This window comes from Vombatus ursinus, unplaced genomic scaffold, assembly GCF_900497805.2.
Source record: "Vombatus ursinus unplaced genomic scaffold, bare-nosed wombat genome assembly UNPS02014884.1, whole genome shotgun sequence".
In the NCBI taxonomy this organism is placed as follows: domain Eukaryota; kingdom Metazoa; phylum Chordata; class Mammalia; order Diprotodontia; family Vombatidae; genus Vombatus; species Vombatus ursinus.
The window spans coordinates 2,943,701-2,966,448 of NW_020954662.1; the positions used below are offsets into that span (position 1 = coordinate 2,943,701).

A 22,748-nucleotide genomic window follows, 5' to 3' on the forward strand; every position below is an offset into this window, starting at 1 on the left:
CCTTAGAACCCAGAATGTCAGAGCTGGGAGGCCCCTTAGAACCCAGAATGTCAGAGCTGGGAGGGCCCTTAGAACACAGAATGTCAGTGCTAGACAGAGTTTGAGAACCTGAGATGTTAGAACTGGGGCCCTGGTCAAGAGGAGGGCCTCACACACATCTCTGGGCCACTTCTACCTCTAAGGCAGATAGATGTGTTGGGGAAGATGAGCCAGCAGAAGATCCTGAGGAGCGCCCGCACAGGTCGCTGGAGAGCCCCGAGAGCCTGGATACTCTGAGCCGAGAGGATCTCCAGGAGGACCCGGGGTGGGGGTGTGGACCTAAAAAGGAGAGTATATCCAGAGGGAGACAGTGTTAAATGCTGTGGGGAGGTCAAGAAAGATGGAGAATCGAGGGAAAAGGCCATTAGATTCAGCAGCTGGGTCAGTGGTAAGGACAGTTTCGATTGAGTGATTGATAAGATTGGCAGCCTGGTTGCAAGAGGTTAAGGAGTGAGTGAGTGCTGAGGACTTAAATGCCAGGGGGTTAGGCAGCTTCTTCCTGTCAGTTTGACTGTGAGAGGGCAAATGGAGGAAGATGGTCGGATGGGATGCTGGTGTCTAGTGGGGATCTTATAGGGATAGGAATCATCTTTCTGTTTTTGTAGGTACTGGTGAACAAGCCAGCAGATAGCAGATGAGTGAGAGAACTGTGGGAGATTCAAACTGCAGGAGTGGAGAGGAAAACATGGGATCATATATATATATATATAATGTACATACACACACACAGAGAGATAAATATGTGTATGTGTGTGTACACACACACACACCGGTTGGCCTTGGTGAGAGATGCTCCCCTTGTGTCAAAGGTCGGAGGGCAAGGGGATGATGCTCACAGTGAATTTTTCTAGTGAAGTAAAAGACTAAGCCTTCTTCTGAGTGAATTGGGGAGGAGGAGGCTTGGAGGGAGAAGAGAATGTTTGAAACGGCTGAGGGAGGACTTAAAGGACCGGCTTGCTGCCACGACACCCAGGTACAGATCCATGACGTGTATTAGTGATGGGCTGAGCACAGCTGAGTGACCCCCCCAGCATCTTCCCCTTTGCCATCAGAAGCTGAAGAGGCAGAGGGTGGGAATAACGCAGCCTTGACCTTTGGCTAGGCTTGCTGGAGGGTAGGTGACGGGGGCAGGGTGCTGGAGAATGGAGAACAAAGGAACATTGTCCTGTTTAACTCTTGAGTCCAGGTTGAGGCCAGTGATGGCGTGGGGGAGAGGCCCTGTCTTGGTCATTCTCCCTCTGCTCCGCCAGACTTGGCTGCCACCCTCAGGATGGGCTGATCCCCCTGCTGATTGACTCCGCTTTTGATAGGCAGCACCTCCTCCCCTCTGATGGGACCGAGGAGCATAGGTCCCTCCCAAAGCCGGCCTCTGTGGAGGGCTCTGACCTTTCCAGGTCATTTCCATTTACTCCAGGGAACATGCTGCAGTTTTTCAGCTTCCTTTTGGGTCTTGTCTTCCACATTAGAATGCAAGCTTTTTGAGGACAGGGACTGCCTTTTGCTGCATTTGTATGCCCCAGTGCTTAGTAGAGTGCCTTGAATCTAGGAAGTGTTTAATAAATGTTTATTGCATGGGCAACAAGTTTAGAAAGCCTAAACCATGGGGAGGGATGAGGTGAAATTAGAGGAGGCTAGGCTCTGGTAAAGGAAGCTGCGGGATGTTCTCGGTATGTGTGCTGAGGAGAGGAGAGCAGAGGTGGCCTTGTCCGTCACAGGTGTGGAACATTCATGGGAGATAATGAGATCGTGAGTGAGACACCCTGTCACTCTAAGATGGCACCAGGGGAGAGTTGCTGGGGGTTGACATTGTGGAGCCTGCAAGGCCGGAGTCTTTGAATGGCCTGGATCCAATGGCAGCCCTGGCCTATCTACCAGAAGCAGCAAGGTGCTACCACAGCGTGTGGGATGCTGGACCTAGAGTCAGGAAGGTGTGGTTTCAAATTCAGCCTCAGATTCTTATTAGCTGAGTGATCCTGGACAAGTCACTCAGTCTCTGTCTTGCTTCAGTTTCCTCAGCTATAAAATGGGGATAATAGCACTTACCTCAGAAGGGTTCTTGTGGTGATCACATAAGATAACATGTAAAATACAAATGCTAAGTGTTAGTGCTAGCTGTTATGTTCATGGGTTTTTTGTTTATTTTCAGTTCTGTTGATGCTTTTTTAAAAATATCATTCATTTTATAACATATCCCTCCCCCTCTTCTGCTCAGAGAACCATCCCTTGTTTAAAAAAGATAAAGATAAAAAAAGGCAATTTAGCAAATTGTCAGACCATGTCTGACAGTCTTTGCTGTATTCTGAAAGGCATGCTGTTTTTAGTTTTGGATGGAGGGATCTAAAAACCAATTAAAGTAGAGAGAGGAGTTGTGTGTTCAGGACTTAAAATCAGGAATGCTTCTAAAAGACTCCTTCAGCCTTTTTCTTATATTGCGGGAAGAACTGAGAATTCAGGAGACTTGGATTCAAATCCTGCTTTTTTTTTTTTTTTTTTTTTTTTGGCTAGGCAGTGGGGTTCAGTGACTTGCCCTAGGGTCATACAGCTAGTGAGTGTTAATGTGTCCAAGGCTGTATTTGAACTCAGGTCCTCCTGAATCCAGGGCCAGTGCTCTATCCACTGTGCCACCTAGCTGCCCCTTGCTCTAGCACTTATTAGCTGGCCAAGGCATTCTACCCCTTAGTACCTCAGTTTCCTTTTGCATCTGTAACATGGATAGAATAGGTCACAATTACAAGATGTTTGACCTTTTTCAGAGTGTTTTATTACCTAACAATTTACCTTAGAGGGTAATTGTATGGAATTTACCTGTAGAAAATCAGGCTGTGGTTGGGTTGGACTTGGTGGTGCATGGCCTTTAATCCCTGTTTCTAGGAAAGTGGGAGGCTGATAGAGGCCCTTGAGCTGGGGAGTTCTGAACTGCAGGTGGCTAAGGCATTTGGGTGTCTGACCCCAATATGGCAAGCCCCCAGGAGTCAGGGAGGGCTACCAGGCTTCCTATTGAGGAGTGACCTGGCCTTGGTTAGAATGGAGGTCGTCAAAGCTTCTGGACTGATCAGTGTGGGGCTCCGGTCCCTGTGGGCTGCTGCCCTTACAGCCTGATCTCAGGGAAAAAAAATAAGAGAGAAAGAAAAAAAGAAAAGGAGGCTGGGATGCTATTAAGTGTTTTTGTGTTTTAAATATTTTTCCCTTTTTCTTGGAACGTTAATTCCTGCTGTTGCTGATTATTTGAAATGCTGAGATGAAAATAGGATTGTGCCGTGGCCTTCGCTGGAGTCTAAAGGCAGGCAGTGCCCTCATCAGCATCCCTGAGTCCACAGCTTGCAAGAAGGACCCTAGGTCAGGGTCAGGGCAGTGGAGGAGGCCCCGAGACCAGCAGTGACCGCTTCTTTCTCTCTTTTCAGGAAGAGCAGTATTATCGTGGCTGCAGACGAGAGCACGATAAGCTGGGGCCCATCTCCAACCTTTGGTGAATTGGTAAGATTCTTTGATTGATCTGAGGCTCAGTGAGGGGAGGATAAGGGAAGGGTCCAAGGCCCGGAACACCTGTTAGGTTGAGAGAGCCACCCATCAGGTTTCCTGTCCAGCTTGCTCCTGCCTGGCCTCACGTCCCTACTCATCCTCACCTGTGAATCAAGGGAGATGTTCTCACATTCTAGCACTCATGGGTCTTCACATCTGTTGCATCTTCAGTATTTTCTTCCTTTTTCTTGAAGCATGAATTCAATGAGCAGACATTTACTTAAGGTACTTGTATGTGCCCAGGCCTGATCCTGAATGCTTTGGCAGGGATCCTTTATGAAGGACCTGCTCATCGTTCTGTAGTATTAATGTGATAAAACAAAGTTAGGTTATACTAAGCAGAGTGTTGGATTTGGATTTCGGAATACCTGGTTAGCACCCCCACCTCTGATACCATCTATGTGTCCCTGGGTTAATGACAGTTAAAGACAGTTAATGTCTGTGTGATTCAGGCTGTTTCTTAGGCCCAGCCACACTGGCGCTTTCCCATGCTATTTATCATAGACTAGGCACAGATGATGTTATGGTCTTGGGGCCCCCATTGCCTCCAAATTTATGGAGTGTAGATTCACCCTCTGACCCAGGGCTTCTTCTCGTCCACATTTGGCTTCAGAGGAAGTGATTGGTGAGACCAAAGCCATTTGGGCCATGTAAATGCAGATCAAGGTAGGATTTTCTAAAAATCAATTACCCCTCAACCCCATAAAATACTTTCTCCACGGCAAGAGACAGCTCCAAGTCTCCGGTGTCTCACAGCCTATTCTCCATGAGAAGTAGTGGGTTAGCTGTGTCTCTTCCTTTTAAAACTTAGAGAGCAAATAAATAACCATTGAATTCACACTTTTCCAGGCCCATCAAAGCCTTTTCAGATGCTGAAGCCCCATAAGTACTAGCTGGGAAGCAGTCATTAGCAGATGTCACAGAGTGGTGGCCTTTTAGACTCTGTCTCATGGGAGGTCCCCCACTTTACTAAATCGGCTTTCATTCTGTCTTCTCAGTTTTTAGTCTCAATTACACGAGTGATTAGGGCAGTGCTAATGGATCCTCATTTTCCTGATCCAGTCCCAGAGGTGCTCACCACACTGACTCCCTTGCTCAGTCTGCATGTGCCTTGGATGAGGCCTTGTTTCCTTGGCTGCACACATGATAGATTTCTTTATAGGGAATGGGGAGCGGCCATATTTCATCTTCTGGGTGGCATAATGTGAGGAATCTGGGACTTCATGAAAGAGACCCGGGTCCTGGTGCCTTGGGCAGATTCCTTCACAGGATCTTAGAGCTAGGGTTGGAAGGTCATTGAGTCCAATCCCCTCATGTTAGCGATGTGGAAACTGAGATGTGACGTGACCTTTCCATAGCTAGTAATGACTCCTTTTGACTCCTGGCAAGTTCACCACTTTTTCCACTATACATTATCTTTATAAGCCTAAGTTTTCTTATCTGTGTAATGGGGATAACAAGACAGTGTGATGTAGTGGCCAGAATGCTGAGTTCAGAAGGACCTGGATTAAGTCCCATCTCTTGATCGATCTGACCCTGGTTTTTGACCTTGCATCTGTGAACTTTTTAAAAGTTTTGATTATTGTATTTTCATAGAACCAGTTTCTTTTGTAAAAAGCCTTTTTTTAATGCATTAAAGAATATTCTTCTGTAGAGGGTCCATAGGCTTTACTAGAGTTCCCAGGAGAGCCATCCGAAAAAAATATAGTTCAGAAACTGGTGCTAGAGAGACTATAAGTTGCTCCTGAGGTGTCCGTAGAAGTTTGTTTACCTAGATGTGAAAGGGAGTGGTTATTCTATCTACCTTCCTGGATTGTTTTAGTAATAATAACAATAATAATAGCTAGCACTGTGTGGTACCAACTAGGTGCCAGGCACTGTGCTAAGCACTTTACAAATAGTAACGCATTTGATCCTCACAACAACCCTGGGAGGTAGGTGCTGTTGTTATCCTGATTTTATAGATGAGGAAATTGAGGCAAATAGCAATTATATTACTTGCCCGGGGTCACCTACAAGTTAAGTATCTGAGGCCAGATTTTTTTGGAGTTTACCTGGCTGCCTAGTGCATTTTGAGAATGGGCTTTTTAAAGTGTGACCTTTTTGTGAAAAGAGAACAACCTTCTCACCCAGGGCGAGGCATCTGGCCTTTCTGAGTCCCAGTTTCTTAATCTTTAAATTGTAGGTGGTGATAACACCAGGACCTAGGACCTCACAAGGCTCTGGGGTAGAATGTGTTTTGTAAATCTTGCTTCTCGTTTTTATCCTACTTTATTATCTCGCCCCACTGATTTGGGCCCGGCAAGTTTTTCCCTACAAGTCATGTGCTTTACTCCTAGAAATGTGACCATCTTTGTTTTCACCCTCTTATCTTCCCTCTACAAAGAGAGCTGAAAGCACTGGAACCAGTAGTCAAGGGATGGCAGGAAAGGGAAGGCTCGGGGCCAGAGTGAGAGCTTTACCTGCCGAGCCCCCATTGGTGATTAATAGGCTTCATTCTTTCTCTGTCTCCAAGCTCTCAGTCTTTGTCACCCAGGAGTTTGTCCATGGAAGGGATACATGCTGGCTAGTTCCCTAATGTCAAGTCATTCAGTACACGTGTATTAAGCACTTACTATGTACCAAGCTGGGGTTACAAAGAAGGACAGAAACAAAGTCCTTGCCCACCAGCTTGATGAGAAAGATAGCATGAATACAAGTAGGTAGATACTAAATATCAACTAGATAAATGAAAAATAATCTTAGAGGGACAGGGCAATAGCAGGGAGTTTTGGGAGATGGCGAGCAGGCTAGGCCCTTCCTGCAGAAGGTGGGATTTGATTTAGTCTTGTTTTGTTTTGTTTTTTGTTTTGTTTTTTTTTGATTTGATTTAGTCTTAAGGGAGGCCAAAGGAAGTTCCTGACCCCATTTGAAGGTCAGAAGAGAGGAAGTGAAAAGAAGCCTGACCCATTTTGTGGCTCCTTCTCTTACTGAGGCATAGATATTTCTGTAGGTCCTGTTCAGAATCATTAGGTGCTTCCAAATAGAGTTTTGCAATTCCAAGGGAGCTTCTTAGGGAGACATTTAGGTGGTGGCGAGTCAGCTTGATACAGCTATGAACCCAGATGACCAGTGGCAAAACCCCCTGATCTGGGCCAGCCAAATTCCTTGGCAGGGAAACACTTAGGGGCTTATAAAGTACAGGTGGGACGTGGGCCCTCCTGATGGGGGGTGACATGAAGTATTGTAGAAGGGTGTGGGGGAGTTTGAAACACGAGTCAGGAATTGCCTCCATAGTTCTCAGGCAGCAGCATGGTGTGGATAGAGAGTTAGCCTTGGAGCAAGGAAGGTCTGTGTTGAAGTCCTTTCTCTGACACAGTGCAGTTCTGTCACCCCCAAGTGAAACACTGCTCCCTGGGCCAGGGGTGAGCAGAAAGAATTTTTTTAAGTAAAGTTTTATGTAAAAATCATTCTTAGCTTGCAGGCTGTACAAAACCAGGTGGCAGGCTGGATTGGGCCTCAGACTGTGTTTGCTGACCACTTTTCTAGACAATTCTAAGACAAGATTTCTTAATCTGGCCTCTGTGAAGTTTCAAAAAGAAAGATTTTTTTTTTTGGTTAGGCAATGGTGGGGTTAAGTGACTTGTCCAGGGTCACACAGCTAGTAAGTATCAAGTGTCTGAGGCTGGATTTGAACTCAGGTCCTCCTGACTCCTGGGCTGGTGCTCTATCCACTGCACCACCTAGCTGCCCCCCATCCCCAAAAGATTTTTATAGCAGTATTCCAATAAAATTGATTTCCTTTATAATCCTGTGTATTTTATGCATTTAAAAATATTATTTGGAGAAGGGATCCATAAGCCGGGTTTGTTACACACAAGAGGTTACAGACTCCTAAGACCATGACATGGCATGGAGGTCACTGACCAGTATCAGTGGGGGGAGTTTCCTTATCTGGGAGTTCACTGTGGCAGGGAAATCACTGATTCAGGCTCATTTCATATTTGTCCCTAATTATTCTTTCCTGTGGCATATCTCTCGATCTCCTCTTGGTTTCACTGTTGATGGCTGGACATTTTTTTCCTACACTCCCTTCCTCTCCTAAAACTAGCCTCATTTTTGTATTGGAGGAAAAAAGACCACTTGGAATTGTTTCTGATGATTCAGGTCTTAGACGGGGTTCCTCTCCGGGGGCCCCCATTCCATTCTGTGCAATGTCCCAGAACATCCCCAGCTTCTATTTGGGGAATCCTGGTCTGTGAACCCAAAGCCCAACTCGGGAGCCTGAAGACCTGGGTTCTATTGTGAAGTTCTTGGTCTGTTTCTTTGGGCCTCAGTTTTCCCTTCTTTCTGTGTGGGGCTGTCAATGGGAGAATACACGAATGAGATAACATTGGGCTAGATTGATCCTGTTGTCCATCTCCTCCTGTCCGGGCTCACCCAAAGGTAGACATTTGGCAGATACTAGACTGATCCTCCTTCCCATTCTTTCCAGCAGCCTCTGCCTTTTCTTGTTTGCCAACTCTCGAAGGACTTGGAGAGCTGTTTAGCTCAACCTGTAACATAAAAAAAGGAATCCCTTCTGTGAAATGTCTACTATAGCATAACCATCAGAAAAGGAGAAAAGCCAGCCCGTGAGTGGGGGGAGCATTAACCCTCAACGCAGTCCGTTCAGATTTGGATTGTTCTGATTCTGGGAGAGACACACATACACAGAGAAAGGTGGGAGGAGAGGGAGGGAGGGAGAGGGGAAAAAAGATGCAGAAAGAGATAGGGAGGAGGGAAAGAAAGAAAAAGATAGAGAGATAGAGAAAGGGAAGGAGAGAGACAGAGCAAGCATTTATTAAGAACTTAACGTGCCTGACACCGTGCTGTGTTGGGAATACAAATAATAGCCGAAAAAGGAGCTGACGGTGTTGGAGGCACAAGCTGGATGTGAGTGGGGCGGGTAGGCAGGCAGCCCTGTGAGGACAGCATGGTGGGCTGGAGGCCAGAGCGTGGCTGCCCTGGCAGGACCTCCCCAGTCAGTCAGAGGAGAAGACTGGAGGGGGTCCGTGCCCTGCGACAGACAGAAGGGCAGGGCGGGAGGGGATCTAGGAGGGGGAAGTTTTTCTTAGCAAGCGTTTTTCCTGACATCAAGCCTTTGGATTTGCTTCTTCCATAACTTCCCCCATTACTTCTGTTTCTCCCCTCCGGTGCCAGACTAAGCAAGTTGAAAGACAGCCCTTCGTATGCTTGGAGCTGTTGTATCTTCCTTTCCTCTAAACAAGTCTTGGCAGGTGAAAATGCCCAGGTCCTCCAACTGCTGTGGCACGACCCGAGGGCCCTTGCCCATTCTGTCTGCCCCCGCTGGAGCCCTTTCCAGCTTACCAGTGTCCTTCCTAAAGCTTGGTGCCCAGAACATGACCCCTGGACGTGCACTCCCTCACCAGGACAGAGGACAAGAATAGCTTCCTTACCTGCCCTGTGGGGCTTAACCTCCCTGCCTCAGCACACAGCCTTGCACTCACTGCATGTTTTTATGCACCACCCTTGAGAACTCATCTGGCCACAAAGTTCTGATTCCTTGGTCCATTTATTGAGGAATAACTCCAAGCTTGTCACAGACTTCAGCCTTTCACCATCTACCTTCATATACTTGAGTCCTCACATGGTGTGGGCTTTCCCGTCCAGTGCAGCTAGAAGTCCATCCATGCCTTCTCCTCGTGTATGCCTTTGGTCCTGTTCTCCCAGCTCTGTGTGACTGCAGAAATCACTCCACAGCTCTGGGACTCAGTTTCCTCACTGTTTGGGGAGGCAGAGAGGGATAGATGCCCTTTGAGGTCCTGCTCTAAATGTTATCCTATGACTGTCCAAGGCACTGCCCTCTGCCCGTCAAAGGCCTGTCTTTGGTCCCTTTAATCCTGTGTTGAATTGGAGCACTCTGCTAGCCCTCCTATTCTGGTCATGGAGACCCTTAATGGGGAGGTCTGCGATGTTGCTTCTTCCATGCCAGTCAGCACAGGGGAGAGAGAGCCGGCATCCTGAGAATACCACCCTTCTTTCATTGCCTTGTACTGATCTGCTGTTGGGATCACCCCCAATGTCATGGGGCTTCTTCATTCACAAGCGCAGAACACCAGCAGAAAACTATGGCGTTAAAAAGATGGGTTTTGGGGGTGAGAAGTCCATGGGTGTCATCGGAATCATAATTTAATTTCCCAAATTCATTCTGTTCCACTTGATGGCTTAGCTCGCTGTCTGTTTGCTCTAACTAACAGATATGCCGATGATGTGCAGTACACTCTTTGTAATCTGTATCTGTTGAGAGAGATGGATTAACACATTGTGTGCACGTGCATGTCTGTAGGTATCTTGCTGTGTATACGTACCTCTCTAATGCAGAGCCACACTGATGCTGCCACCTGACTCCATGTCATAGTCGAGTCAACGTGCATTCTTCATCTGCTTGGATTTTTTGTGTGGATAGGAAGTGGGCTGATCTCTTTCAGATAATGGTGGACCTCATTCAGAGGGCCTCAGTACTTGAGTTATTCTTAGTCACCTTCTAAATGTTCTCCCTCCCCCCAGCAGGGATCTTCTAGACTCTCCTTCCCCCCTTGTTCTGCTCAGGAACATAGTGATTCCATGATGCTTACTGTGTCCAGTCCTGGATCGTGGCCTTGAGATCCTGCCGTCTATCCTCTGCCCACCCCAGCTCTCCCAGCCACATTTTTTGTTACTTTTCTACCCACACACTTGTTTCCAATCCATGTTGATCAGTTTGCCGTCCATGCACATCTCCTGCCCAAGGCCGTGTCTTTCTTTACCTCCTTTCAGCCCCAAACCCAACAATCTCTGTTGTTTGAGTTTCCTCAAAATATGGCTTACAATCTTACCCCTCCCAGGAAGCATGCTCTATTTAATCCTTTCTGAATAATCACCTTTAATTAAAAAAAAATCTAAGCTTAAGAAATAGCAGATAAAATGGAGCATTTCCATATATTGTGGAATAAAAGGAGGAACTCCTTCTGTTCTCTTGTTCTCTCTGTCTCTGTCTCTCTCTCTTTCTCTAGTAGAGAGCTCGCTTTGTAGAATAACTCTCGAGGTCCTATTTGTCTGTGACTCTCTCTCTCTCTCCCTCTCCCTCTCTCCCTCCCTGTCCCTATCCCTAACCTTCTTCCTCAAAATCCTTGCAATGAATAGGCAGAGTCAAGCAAAATCAAATTCCCCCGTTGGCCGTATCCAAAAAATATCCAGAGGGGTCACATGCTTTTTCATTGTAGATCTCTAAGTAATTGAGGGAGCCCTTCCTGGTTATTACATTGAGCATCATTCTTACATCTTTGAAATTTGTTTCATTGTTACCAGTTTTTCTCCTGATTCAGTCATTTCATTCTATATCAATTTGTAGGAAACCCTAGTACAACGTTATTGCATTCCAGCCATATACCATAATTTGTTACTCTTTTCCCCAATTAATGGACACTCCCTTAGCTTCCAGTTGTTCTTGACCCTACAAAAAGAGGGGCTGTGAATGTTTCGTATATATGGGTCTTTTTCATTTGTCTTTGATCTCTCTGGGGGAGGGGTCAGGGCTAGGCCTAGTAGCAGTATTTCTGGGTCATAGTGTGTGTCGTTTGATAACTTTCAGCACAGTTTCAAGTTGCTTTCCGAAATGGCTGGACCAGCTCAGTTGCAGTTTTTCACACAGCCCCGCTGTATCATTTGCTGTTTTCCTATTTGGTCATCTTTGCCATTTTGACGTTATCACCCTTGATCCAACATTGCCTTTTCACATCTGACATTCATAGGGAAGAGTTAAGTTATGTCCCACCTGTTGGTTTGATCTTTTCATGGTGCACTGGAATGAATGCTGGATCTGAGGCCAGGGAGCCTCCCTTTGCACCGTTCCTCAGCAGCCCCGGTGACTTTTCCGCCAGCTGGCTTAGTGGTTGGAGTGCCGGGACTGGGAGTCTGCTGTGTGATTTAGGGCATGTCACTTAACCTCTCTGTGCCTTGGTTGCCTCATCTATAAGTGAGGGGATTGGACTGGGCCTCTCCCCGTCTGTGACCGGGTAATCTTGGGATCTGCCAAGTGAGCCTATACAACGACTCACTGTTTCCTACCTATGGAAAATGCAAGCTCTTGGATCTGGCCTTGCTGTCCTGTTCTGCCGTCCTTGGCTTCTCACATACCCTGTGCTCTGGCCATGTTGGATCATTAACTGCTCCCTTATCTTGTTCTGCCCTCCTGCCTGCACACCTTCATGCAGATACTCTGTGACTATAATGTGTCAGGACCTGAGTTCAGATCTCACCTCTGATATTCGCTGTCTGTGTTGGCAAATCACTTAACCTGCTTGAGCCTCAGTTTTCTTCTGTTAAATAGGGATTGGACTCTAGTTTCTCTAATTATAGGTCTCTTCTTGAGGGCAGCTGGGTGGCTCAGTGGATAGAGTGCTGGGCCTGGAGTCAAGAAGACCTGAGTTCAAATCCAGCTTCAGACAGGTCCTAGATGTCTGACCTTGGGCAAGTCACTTATCTTCTGTTAGCCCCAGTGTCCTCATCAGTAAAATGGGTATAATAGTCCCACTTACCTCCCAGGTTGGGCTATGAAATTTAAATGAGGTAATACCTGTGAAGTGCTTAATTAACACAGGGCCTGGCACCTAGTAGGTACTTGTTTTCTTTCCTTTTGTCCAGTTCTAGCTCTTTGATCTTATCATAAGAACTCTTCTGGCTGTTAGCATCCAGGCTTCTCTGTGATCTTGGCCTTGGACGGCCTCTCATTCTCCAGCCTGAGTTTCTCCTGAAGCACCGTCAGAGCTTCTCCATTGCCCGTCCTTGTGTAGGCATTCCATTAGATTGTAGCATCTACTTCTAGGGGCAGAGACCTCGTCTTCTCCCTGTTCTTTTCTCTGTCTCCAGTGCCAGGCACAGGTCCTGCATGCACGTCGTGGGAGCTTCATCATAGTTTCATTCCAATTGTAGGCGCCCTTTTAATGCTGATCACGTCTTGACTCCTGCAGGTTAAATGAGCCTCTTGGTTCAGCTGAGTGAACGCAGCCTCATGTGTAGCTCTGTGCTATGTGAAACAGTGCTGTAGGCCCTGGGGAGACATAGAGAGATTGAATGACAAAGCTCCTGCCTGTGTGGAATTCAGAATCTGGGGCTGGGCAGGGAGGTGGGAAACCCAGATGGGAGTGGGCATAGGATTAGCATAACTCCAAGTGAATTAGCTATTAGATAATGTGGGGATAGGAGCCTATGATGTCCCGGAAGGAAAGGAGCATGGTTGAGAATTATCAGCTCAAACCAGTGAGTACAAGATTTAACGTAATATCCACAAGTTCTTATGAATTCTTTGAAGAAAGATAGTATATCCACTAAAACTGTTAGTGTTTCTCTTTCTAAATTACCTTTGGGCACATTTCTAAGTGTTAGGATTGGGGTATGTGTTGGCAGTAGGATGGGGCAGATAGGCTTAAAAGTGTGAGGGTAGCAAGTAAAGAGGTCCCTGGCAAGGTGGGATATAATTAATTAAATATAATTAATATGAGAGAGGGAGAAGGAAAGGAGGAGAGAGACAGAGACAGAAAGAGGAGGGGGAAAGGGACAAAAGCATTTAACCCTGGGGTATTGATGTTTGGAAGGACTCTGAAGAAAGGAGAGTGTCCATGACTCTTTATTTTCAGTGTTTTGTGTCTGGTCACATAAATCCTGCCTCCTACAACCATTGTATCCTTAGACCTGTGTGCTTGCATGGTAGCTGATGGTCCTTTGACCTTTTCTGTATAAACTTGAATACCTGGTAAATTCTGATGTCTGCAGGGTTAAACTCCGGGATTGGGGGAGGATGGGGAATGAGGCAGTAATTTGTGAGACACCCCGAGGCTTGAACCTGGTCCTTGTAAACCCAGATTCTGTGGTTCAGGGCCATAAGTTACATATTGGGCTTACTTTTCTCAGTGTGATGGGGCAAAAGGCTATCGGTTGTCATTATTTAGCCTCCATCTACACCCTGAGGCTGCTCAGGCGGGGCCCTCCTCACAGGCAGCCTTCTTGAAGCTTGGCCCAGAGGTCGCCCACATTCAGATTCTCTCCCTCATCCTTTTTGCTTCTCTAGGGCTATGGCGATCACAAGCCCAAGTCTTCCACTGCGGCCCAAGAAGTGAAGACCCTGGATGGCATTTACACAGAGCAGGTGAGTAGAGGGATTGAGGGAGGGGGTCCCTGGGTGGAAGCTCCCTGCGGGCAGGCCCCATGTCCTTGCTGTCTTTGTCTGCTGCTTCCAGCAGAGTCGGGGCTTGTCATCTGATACGTGTGTCCCCTGTGCCTTTTGAATCAGCGCTACTGAGAGGACGGATCATGGGGAAGCACATGTGGAAAGAGTGGCACATGGTGTATATGGATGCACTGGAGACTTCTCAGTGATAGGTTCTCATCTCCCCATTGTTCCTTTCATTCATTCATTCATTCATTTATTTGTTTCCATTGTTCCTTTTATAGCATGGATTAGGCACTGGACTAGAAATTGGGAAGAAATGAGTTCAAATCCTATCTCAGATACTTGCTGTGTGACCCTGGACAAGTCATTTCACTTGAGTCACTTTGCTCTTAAAATTTAGGAGTTGTTGTCTGACCCTCTGAGTTCCCTTCTGGCTCTCCAGCTGTGGTCCTAAGTCGATTTACTAGTCTTGATCTTGTGTTTTCTCACTGGGCTTGAGAGACTCAAAGGTCCTTTCCAGCTCTTAAATTATTCATGATCCTATGAATTTACTTGACTCTTAATGGGGGAAGGTCTGGATTGATTTCAGAAGACTGAAGTTTAAATCCTGGGTCACTTGGTTCCCATTTGTGTAGGGAAAGCAGGTTGGACCCAAGTGACTTTATGGACCCCTCGAACTCTCCTGTAGTATCTCTATGACCATGATTGGGATTTTCTGATCCTAAAGTGTAATCATAGTAACTGTTTTGGCCTGAGCCCCAGTGGGAAGAGAAAATGTATGAACAGGGGGTTACGGGCCTCCCCCAAACAGCATTTGTTTCTGCTCCAACTTGCAGAAGGCATTTGTCCCTCGGCCTCCCCTCCTCCCAGGGGCTGAGTGCCTCCCTCCTCTCTGTCACCCAGGGCTCAGTTTTCATGTGCTCACCATTAGTGCGGGCACTCAGTGGAATGAAGGAAACATGGGGCAAATGGGGGGAGGACCATCCTTGGGCTGTGACATTAACCAGCCTGGCAGAGCCAGATGCAAATGAGCCCCCACTGGAACAGGGCGAACTTGATCTGAGAATTGTTGGGCATGCGCACAAGGGGAGTGGCGGATCATTGTGTCCCAGCTCCATCCGCGCAGACAGGGAAGGTGCTTGGAAACATTCACTCTCTCCCTCCATCTGTGGTTTCCTTCTTTGGCCACCTGGCGAGGGTTGAGATTAGCAGGGGGTGGATGCCGGAAGTAGTTTCTTGTAAGAAAGTTTCTGTGTTTTGGGGGTGGAGTGTACTCCGAATTCCATGAGAGCCCATGCTGTTCCCCACATGGATCATACCTGGAGACCTGGAAGGGCCTCAGATGTAGCCCAGCCCCTTTATTTTACAGATTAAGAACCTGAGGCTCAAAGAGGTTAAAACATTTGCCCCAAGTCTCAGAGGTGGCAGGTGGTCCAGCCTGGATTCAAGCTTGGGCCCTGTGACCTGTGTTTAGTGTCCTGTCCACTGTCAAATGCAGCTGGTTTGCAGGTTGGCCAGGTAGCTGCATCCCCTCAGTTTACAGGTGGCAGCATCAGACTCAAAGAGGTTTAAGACACACTAGCAGTTTCTTGCACTTTTTCACACTAGTTACTATTAGATTTGCTCATCAACTGGTTTCATGAACAGGACTGAGTTTTACATATGATTGTGTCATTGTCAAAGTACACATGTGCCCTGGGTCTGTGGGGTTCAGTTCTGTTTACCTCTCCCTCTTTCCATAGGATCATAGATTTAAAGAAGGCAGAGGGACGACAGAGATCATCTCGCATCCCTCCCCTGCCTTTTGCAGATAAGGAAACTGTGGCCCATAGATTGAAATCACAGAAAGTAAGGAGGAGGAGCCAGGATTTGATCCCATATCCCCACTGCCTTCAAGTATTGTCAGAAATTGGACTTGGAAAGTCAGAAAACCTAGATATTGAGTATTAGCTCCGGAGCATGAACTAGTTATAGGATAATCATTTTGAGCTGGCAGGACCCTTAGAGGTCACCTAATCTATCTTCCTCCATTTTAGAGATAGGAAATGATCAGATAGGTCAGGCCCAGGCCCTTCTCCAGGGTCACCCAGGCGGTAGGCAGCAAGTGGCCGAGCTGGCTGGGATTCTGATTCAGCCAATCTCTTAACCTCCTCCAGTCTCCATAAAAATGGACGATGGTACAGTCAAAGATGCTGCATTTGGAGTCAAAGGTGCCTGTGACAGTTACCACCAGTGTGCCCTTGAGCAAGTCACTCGCCTGTGGTTCTCCCTTTTGGGGTGGGGAAGAGGTCAGACTAGTTGGCCTCTAAGGCCTCTTCCATCTCCAAGGCCACTAACCTGTGACCTGTAATGACCCTAGCGAGCTGCCTACTTTACAGGTTTGTTTTGAGAGTAAACAAACTTGCTTTGTAAAGCTGGAAGCCCTGCCTAATGTGATCACATCCACAGGAGCATTTATCTTTACCCAGGGTTTTATTCAGGGTTGCCCTTTGGATCACAGGTGTAGAAATGGGGAAAGGGACCTTTAGATGATCATGGGAGGCAAGGTGGTGTAGGAGAACAGTGCTGAGATCGAATTGTGGCTCTTGGGTTCCCATGCTGGCCCAGCTGCTTGATGCCCTCTGAAGCCCCTTTCAGCTCTACATCTAACATCTATCCCACCCCTCTGCATTTTAAGGATAAAGAGATTCCGGGCCAGAAGTCTTGGTTCAAAGTCAGAGGCAGAGCAGGGGATTTGAACCCAGGTCGTTGGAACTCCAATTTCAACTCTGTGTTGCTTTTAAGTTTTTATGCTTTTAAAATCTACCTTGGAGCTGCTCTGACTCATGGGCTTTGTAATTTACAAAGCACCTAAAGCAACAGGAAGCATGTATTTTTCCCCTGTGTAATATCTTTATTCAACCATAGACCGAGCAAACTAGGGATACAGCTCAAGATTTTAAACCCCCTCCCAGCAGAGACCAAAGACCTGCCTACCTTGGTGTTGTCAGCATTCTTGTGCTTGTGTTGATTCAATTCCTTCTCCCCAGGTTGCCATGGGCTACTCACACTCCTTGGTGATCGCGAGGGACGAGAGCGAGACTGAAAAAGAAAAGCTAAAAAAACTCCCTGAGTATAATCCCCGCACCCTCTCCTGATGCCGGGGGCATCGAGGCTGCTGGCGGGCCGCTCTAGGCAGCTGTCATTTCCAATGTGCACTGGGACACAAAGAAGGCGGATGAGAAGAGATTACACAGTGAAAAGGTGGCCCGAAGCTCCTATTTGTTAGTCTTCCCGAGGTTCCGTTTTATAAGCAAATTCAACGTTTACTACCTTTTTACTGTACGATTTCCAAAGCGTTTCTCGCTCCCTTTCTCTCTTTCTTCCTTCCCCTACCCCAAATGTTTAATTAAAATATTTGCTCGTAGTTGACGAGTTAGCATTCCTATGAAAATGGCAGGAACTTTTGAGCCTTGGTTTGGGTTTATTTTAATTTGTTGGTTTGCCTCGGGGTGGGAAGGGGAGGGGAAGTGTTGCTTTTTGTCCATTTATATGCATTTTTTTGTTTCATTTTTTATTTTTATTTTTTCAAGAGTCACTTCCTTGTGCGATGAAGATGGGTTATAGAATCTCTGGTTGGTGAGGATTATTATTTCCTCATCCGTGGAGGTCAAGGTGACTTGGTGAAAACATTTCATCCAAGGTCAGGCTTTGTCCTTGAGAACAAGTGTCTTCATGTTAGAAGGTTTCCAGTGTTGCCCTTTGCCAGCTTCTGTTTGTGACTCTCTTAAGAGAGTCAAGGGGAATGGGTCAGACCATGCCTCCCTTTAACCAGCTCTCTGTTCTCCTTTGGCCCATCTTTGTTTTTTTGCTTTAGTTTTATGATGGGGACCTTTTAAGATCTGTGTATATCTGTTTGTCCTTGTCTTTACTTCTGATCAAAACCAATGAATAAGGACAGACTTATATGTCAGACTTAATTTCAGCCCTAAGAGATTTCCCATGGAGCATCAGTCCTTGAAGCAGGGACAGTCCATCTCTCTGTCTGAGAGGCAGAGGGCTTTTCTTTCCTCTTTCAAGTTTCAGCTTTATGGGATCCCATGGTGATTAAGGCCTGGTTGCAAATACTTCTCGGAGGATTGGTCTGTTGGGGCAGAGGGAATCGATTAGTGATGGATCGAGCCTTTGTGCCTTTGTCAGTGGATCTGGGCATGAATTTTCTGTGTCCTGGTTTTTTTTTTGTTTGTTTCTGAACAGTCCTGACCGAGTCGGGGGACCTGGCACTCTGAGGTAGAGTTTGCTTAGCTCCAAACGGTGCCAATGGCTGAAAACCCTTCCAGCATGTCAGAGCAGGAGTGCCTGTCTGTCACCTGCCTACTGGCCTCAGTTTTTCTTGTTCTTGCCATCTCCAGTCGTCCCATGTTGGGAGGGAAAAAAAAAAGTGGTGCCTTTCTACAGACCCCTGTTCCAGTCCCACCCAATTGAAATCCAAAGTCTTCCTCCTGCTCAGATGTCTGAGGCAGTACAGGTGTTTAAGGGAGGTTCTGTCCAGTGTGCTGAAGTGGGCGGAGATGGAGGCAGGCTTCATAACACTGGGAAAGCAAATTGTCCGGGGGTCTTTTCTATGCTATTGTTACCAGTTGTAGATTCTCTTAAAATGTTAAAAATGCCAAAAATGTATTCTCATCAAGTTGTCCTGTTTTTTTTCCTTTGCCACCTTGTCTGGGCATCCTGTAAATTGATCTCTTCCTTGGGTGCAAAGTCAAGAAGGTGATAAATGACCGGGGTGAATCCCGTGATAGCATAGACTAACATGCCATAGAAAAATCTTTTCTCCTCTGAATAAGAGCCAGCTTTATAAATGCGTCCCCATGAGCTTCTTTTGTTATACAAGGAGACTGGGGTGGGGGATGATTTTCTGGGCCTGGAGCACTTCCGAAGAATTCTGCCATCTTGAAAACCTCATTCCCTGGTTGTGCACCTGCCCTTGGTAATTGGTTATACATATGGGACCCTGAAATACAAGTCTTATCTGGGTGGGATGAACTTTGCTTCTTTGTCACATGTTCGCCAAGGGGTTCTGATTTAGAGAAACCAAGGTTGGATTTATTGGGAGCTCAGCTGGGGTTGTGGGCATGGGTGGGGTGGGGAGGAAGGGACATTCATTCAGCAGAAACCCATAATGGTTACTGATTAAAAGATCCATGGCAGATAGATAAGGGTGGGGGGGAATGGGGGGTGGCAATGTTGGAATCTTCCAAGAACGCAAGTACAAAGTAAATCTAATTTCTGGTCATGATACCCATGATGCCAAAGGGACTGAAGGCAGAAAACAAGTTGGGGGGAGGGGTATAACCAGACCTTTTTGAGTGTCTCTTTCTCCACCCCCTTCCATTTCTGTATTGTGAAATGAAAATTTCCTAATTAGCAAAAAAATCCTTTTAGAACAAGGGGTTTGGGGGGAAAAAATAAACCAAAATGTCCTGTACACCTTTTATTTTCCTGGGTCTCAGGACTTTCTGAAGAGAGATGAAAAGTGACAGAGATCCATCACAGATCATGTTTTCAAGTGGCTGTCCCTCCCTTTCCCTCCCTCCCCCAAGAGCCTGCTGCCAGGAGGCTTTGAATGCAGACTTGTAGACTGGGGTAGGGTAGGGTAGGGTAGGGTGGGCAAGAGAAGCTTCCTTGTTTAGTGCTGGAATTTGTCTTTTTTATATATATATTTCTTGGAGTAAATGTTTTAAATAAATGACATCATTGTTTACTCCTTTCTGGCTCTTTGCTTTGTCATTAATTAGAAGTCCAGGGAGGGCAGGAGCTCTTAACCTAGAGGCTGTGTGCTATTTCAGTGTCCTTGGTTTCCTTTATATTTCTAGGTATTACTCATTTTAAAACATTTTGGGTGGCCTCTGCACTTCATCACACTCCCAGAGGGGTCCATGACACACAAAGATGAAGAACCCAGTCAGAGCTGGAGAGACTTTGATCTCATCCAGGTTCCCTGACTCTGCACTCTGCCAGCCTAGAAGGTGGAAGTGACCTGGGAGCAAATGGGCCGATCCATTCCATAGTCCCCTGAGGAGACAGATTGTCTCATTGGGCTTAGAGTGAGATTCCTGGAAATGCTAAGCACTCGGTGGGGTGGGGAAAGGTGGCTGGGATGCTCAAGTCACCTGGAGGTCATCCAGAGGGCCACTTACTTCTCTGCACACTTAAGCCTTTTGGTATGTGTAAAATGTCATGTGCAAATTCCATAAAGGATAAAGTAACCCTTAAGAAAACTCCGTTCTTTTGTAGGTCTAGAACATTAGAGCTGTGAAACATAGGATGTTAGAGCCTTGAGATCTTAAAACACAATATCAGAGCTGGGAGGGTCCTTAGAAAATTGAATATCAGAACATAGAGGGCCCTTAGAACCCAGAATGTCAGAGCTGGGAGGGGCCTTAGAACCTAGAATGTCAGAGCTGGGAGGGGCCTTGGAACATAGAATGTAAGAGTTGGGAGGGCCCTTAGAACATAGAAAGCTAGAGCTAGGAGAAAGTTTAGGGTGTGATGTCAGAGTAGGGTTCCACTTTGGAAAGTCACCGCTGGGAGCAGTTTTTTCTTTTTTGCAAAAGCCTAGAGAAGGCCCAAAGTTGGGCCCTTAGAACATGGAAAGTTAGAGCTAGGAGAGAGTTTAGGGTATGATATCAGAGTAGGGTTCGACTTTGGAAAGTCACCACTGGGAGCAGTTGTTCCTTTTCTTTTTTTGCAAAAGCCTAGAGAAGGCCCAAAGTTGGTGGCATAGTCAAGACTGGGACCCTGTGTTTTGATGTCTCAGCCCAGTGTTGAAGTATGCCATGCTGCAGCTTTTGAGATTTTTCTGTCCTTGCAAAGTAGAGAGATGAGTGAAACCGACCCTACTTTGAACCCCTCCAGTGGCAGCAGATCCCAGAATTTTTAGATCAAAAGGGACTAGAGCAGCTGCAGTATCAGAACCCAGCAAGCCTGCTGGTTAGCAAATCTGGCTTTTGCTGTTAGGAAGGTTTTTTTTTTTTTAATGTCAAACTCAAATCTGCCTCTACTGCCTGGTTTTGCTCTCTGGGGCCAACCAGAGCAAGTCTGATGACTCCTCCTTGGCCTTTTGCGTAGCTGAGGATGGCCCAGAGGGCCGTGGTCCCCTTTTCTCTCTCCCCTCAGCGTTCTGACGACACGTTCCCAGTTATTTCCACTGATCCTTCTGTGCCTTGGACCCGAGGCTTTTTACCCTTCTGGTTGTTCCCTTTCTACTTTTCTGTGGTCCCAAGGACTGAGCACAGCTGTGATCTGACCTCATGAGCATACAGGGGATGACAATTGATCATCATGGAAGCTGTGCCATTCTCCGTGGCCCAGGCCCATCGATCATTTTTTGGATGCTATTTTAAACTATACACTGGGCCTGCTGGCTGTGGAAACCCCCAGGTCTTTAACAGAGAAACTGATGTCTGAACATCTGCTCCTGTTCTGTTCTTTGTTTTCTTTTTCATTAAGAGCTTGATAACCATCCACAAACATTTTAACATATGAAGAACAACCGTGATTACAGTGATGTACCTGGAAAGAAGACAGCAACTTTTCTTTTTCCTGTTTTAGCGAGTTGGCCTCTACTCCAGTCCATCCTCCATTCAGATGTCGAAATAATCTTCATCAAGTACAGCTCTGACCACGTCCCCACCTCTATTTAATAATCGCCAACTCTTCCCTATCACCTCTGGGACCAAATATGAAATCCTTTGGCATTCAAAGACCTTCATAACTAGTCCTCTTTTCCCTTTCCATCTTATACCTCATTCCCTCCTTCCCTCAACCCCTTGGTACTCCTTGATCCAAAGACACTGTCTTCCTTGCTGCTCCAACCACACATCTCACTCCCTGCCTGCAGGCATTTGCACTGACTCTTCCCCCATGCCTGCCATCCTCCTTATCGGTAGTTCTGCTTTCCTTACACTGGAGGCCTTTCCTGATGTCCCTTAATTCTAGTGTTTTCTCCCCATTGATTATCTCTAATTTATCCTGCCTCTATTTTGTTTGCACATAACATTCCTATTGTCACCATTAGACTCTGAGCTCCTTGAGGGCAGGGTCTGTCATGCTTTTTTGGGAACCCACTGGTGTATAGTAAGTAGATTTGTAGATTAGCTCCCCGGGAGAAGAGACATTGGAAGAAAATTAAAGTATATAAAAGCAAAAGAAATCTATAACTGAAAAAAGAGAAAGATATTTGCAATTTTATACTCCTGTAATACCTGTCTCATTGGCTATGATCTTTCAGATGTTACTCTAAGGAGCTCAATGGTCACGTCTATCACTTTTAGGACCAGAGGATGCAGTATGTCTGGGCCCCATGACTTAACTAAGGCATGTAGTTGAGTTATCTCAATTTTAGTGCAAAGGTCATTCTTGGCAGTGGAAATGAAAGCAAAATAAGAATTAAACTCCTTTGCTTTCTCTTATTCATTGTCCTTGTCCCATACCCTGTTTCTTTGGTTCTTTCCTATGTGATATTCTTGAAATAGAGCTCTGGAAAAACCAGGTTTTGGTAAGGCCCCTTGGGATTCAAATGGAGCTACCTGACTATGCCTTAAACCCAAATCATTCTGGCTCTCACTGATTAGCCAATAATAGGTCCCAGCCCAAGCCTCACCTGCTCACTATTTGGGTCTTTTTTTTTCCTTTTTATTAATTTATTTTGATTTATCAGCAATCACTTCCATAGGGTTTTGAGTTTTGAGTTTTTCTCCTCCCTCCCCAAGATGGCATGCAATCTGATATAGGCTATACATATACATTCCTATTAAACATTTTCACATTAGTGATGTTGTAAGTAAGAATTAGAACCAATAGGAGGAACCAGCAGAAAGAGGAAACAAAACACAACAGAAGAAAAAAAAGAGCAAATAGTATGCTTCGATCTGCATTCAAACTCCATAGTTCTTTTTTTGGATGTGGATAGAATTTTCCATCATGAGGCCTTTGGAGATGTCTTAAATCCGGCATTGCT

The 22,748-nt window shown here is 46.3% G+C and overlaps 1 protein-coding gene across 2 annotated transcripts in view; it reads left to right on the forward strand.

The window, feature by feature from the left end:
• RCC2 (regulator of chromosome condensation 2) overlaps positions 1–17,158 on the forward strand; it is a 51,677-nt gene extending 34,519 nt beyond the window's left edge. For both annotated transcript variants that reach the window (XM_027842754.1, XM_027842755.1), the window contains exons 11-13: positions 3,441–3,513; positions 13,646–13,723; positions 16,777–17,158. In XM_027842754.1, the coding sequence (XP_027698555.1) occupies positions 3,441–3,513; positions 13,646–13,723; positions 16,777–16,884 (259 nt within the window). In that variant the 3' untranslated portion in view covers positions 16,885–17,158. The remainder of the gene's footprint in view (positions 1–3,440; positions 3,514–13,645; positions 13,724–16,776) is intronic.
• Positions 17,159–22,748: the final 5,590 nt, after the last annotated feature.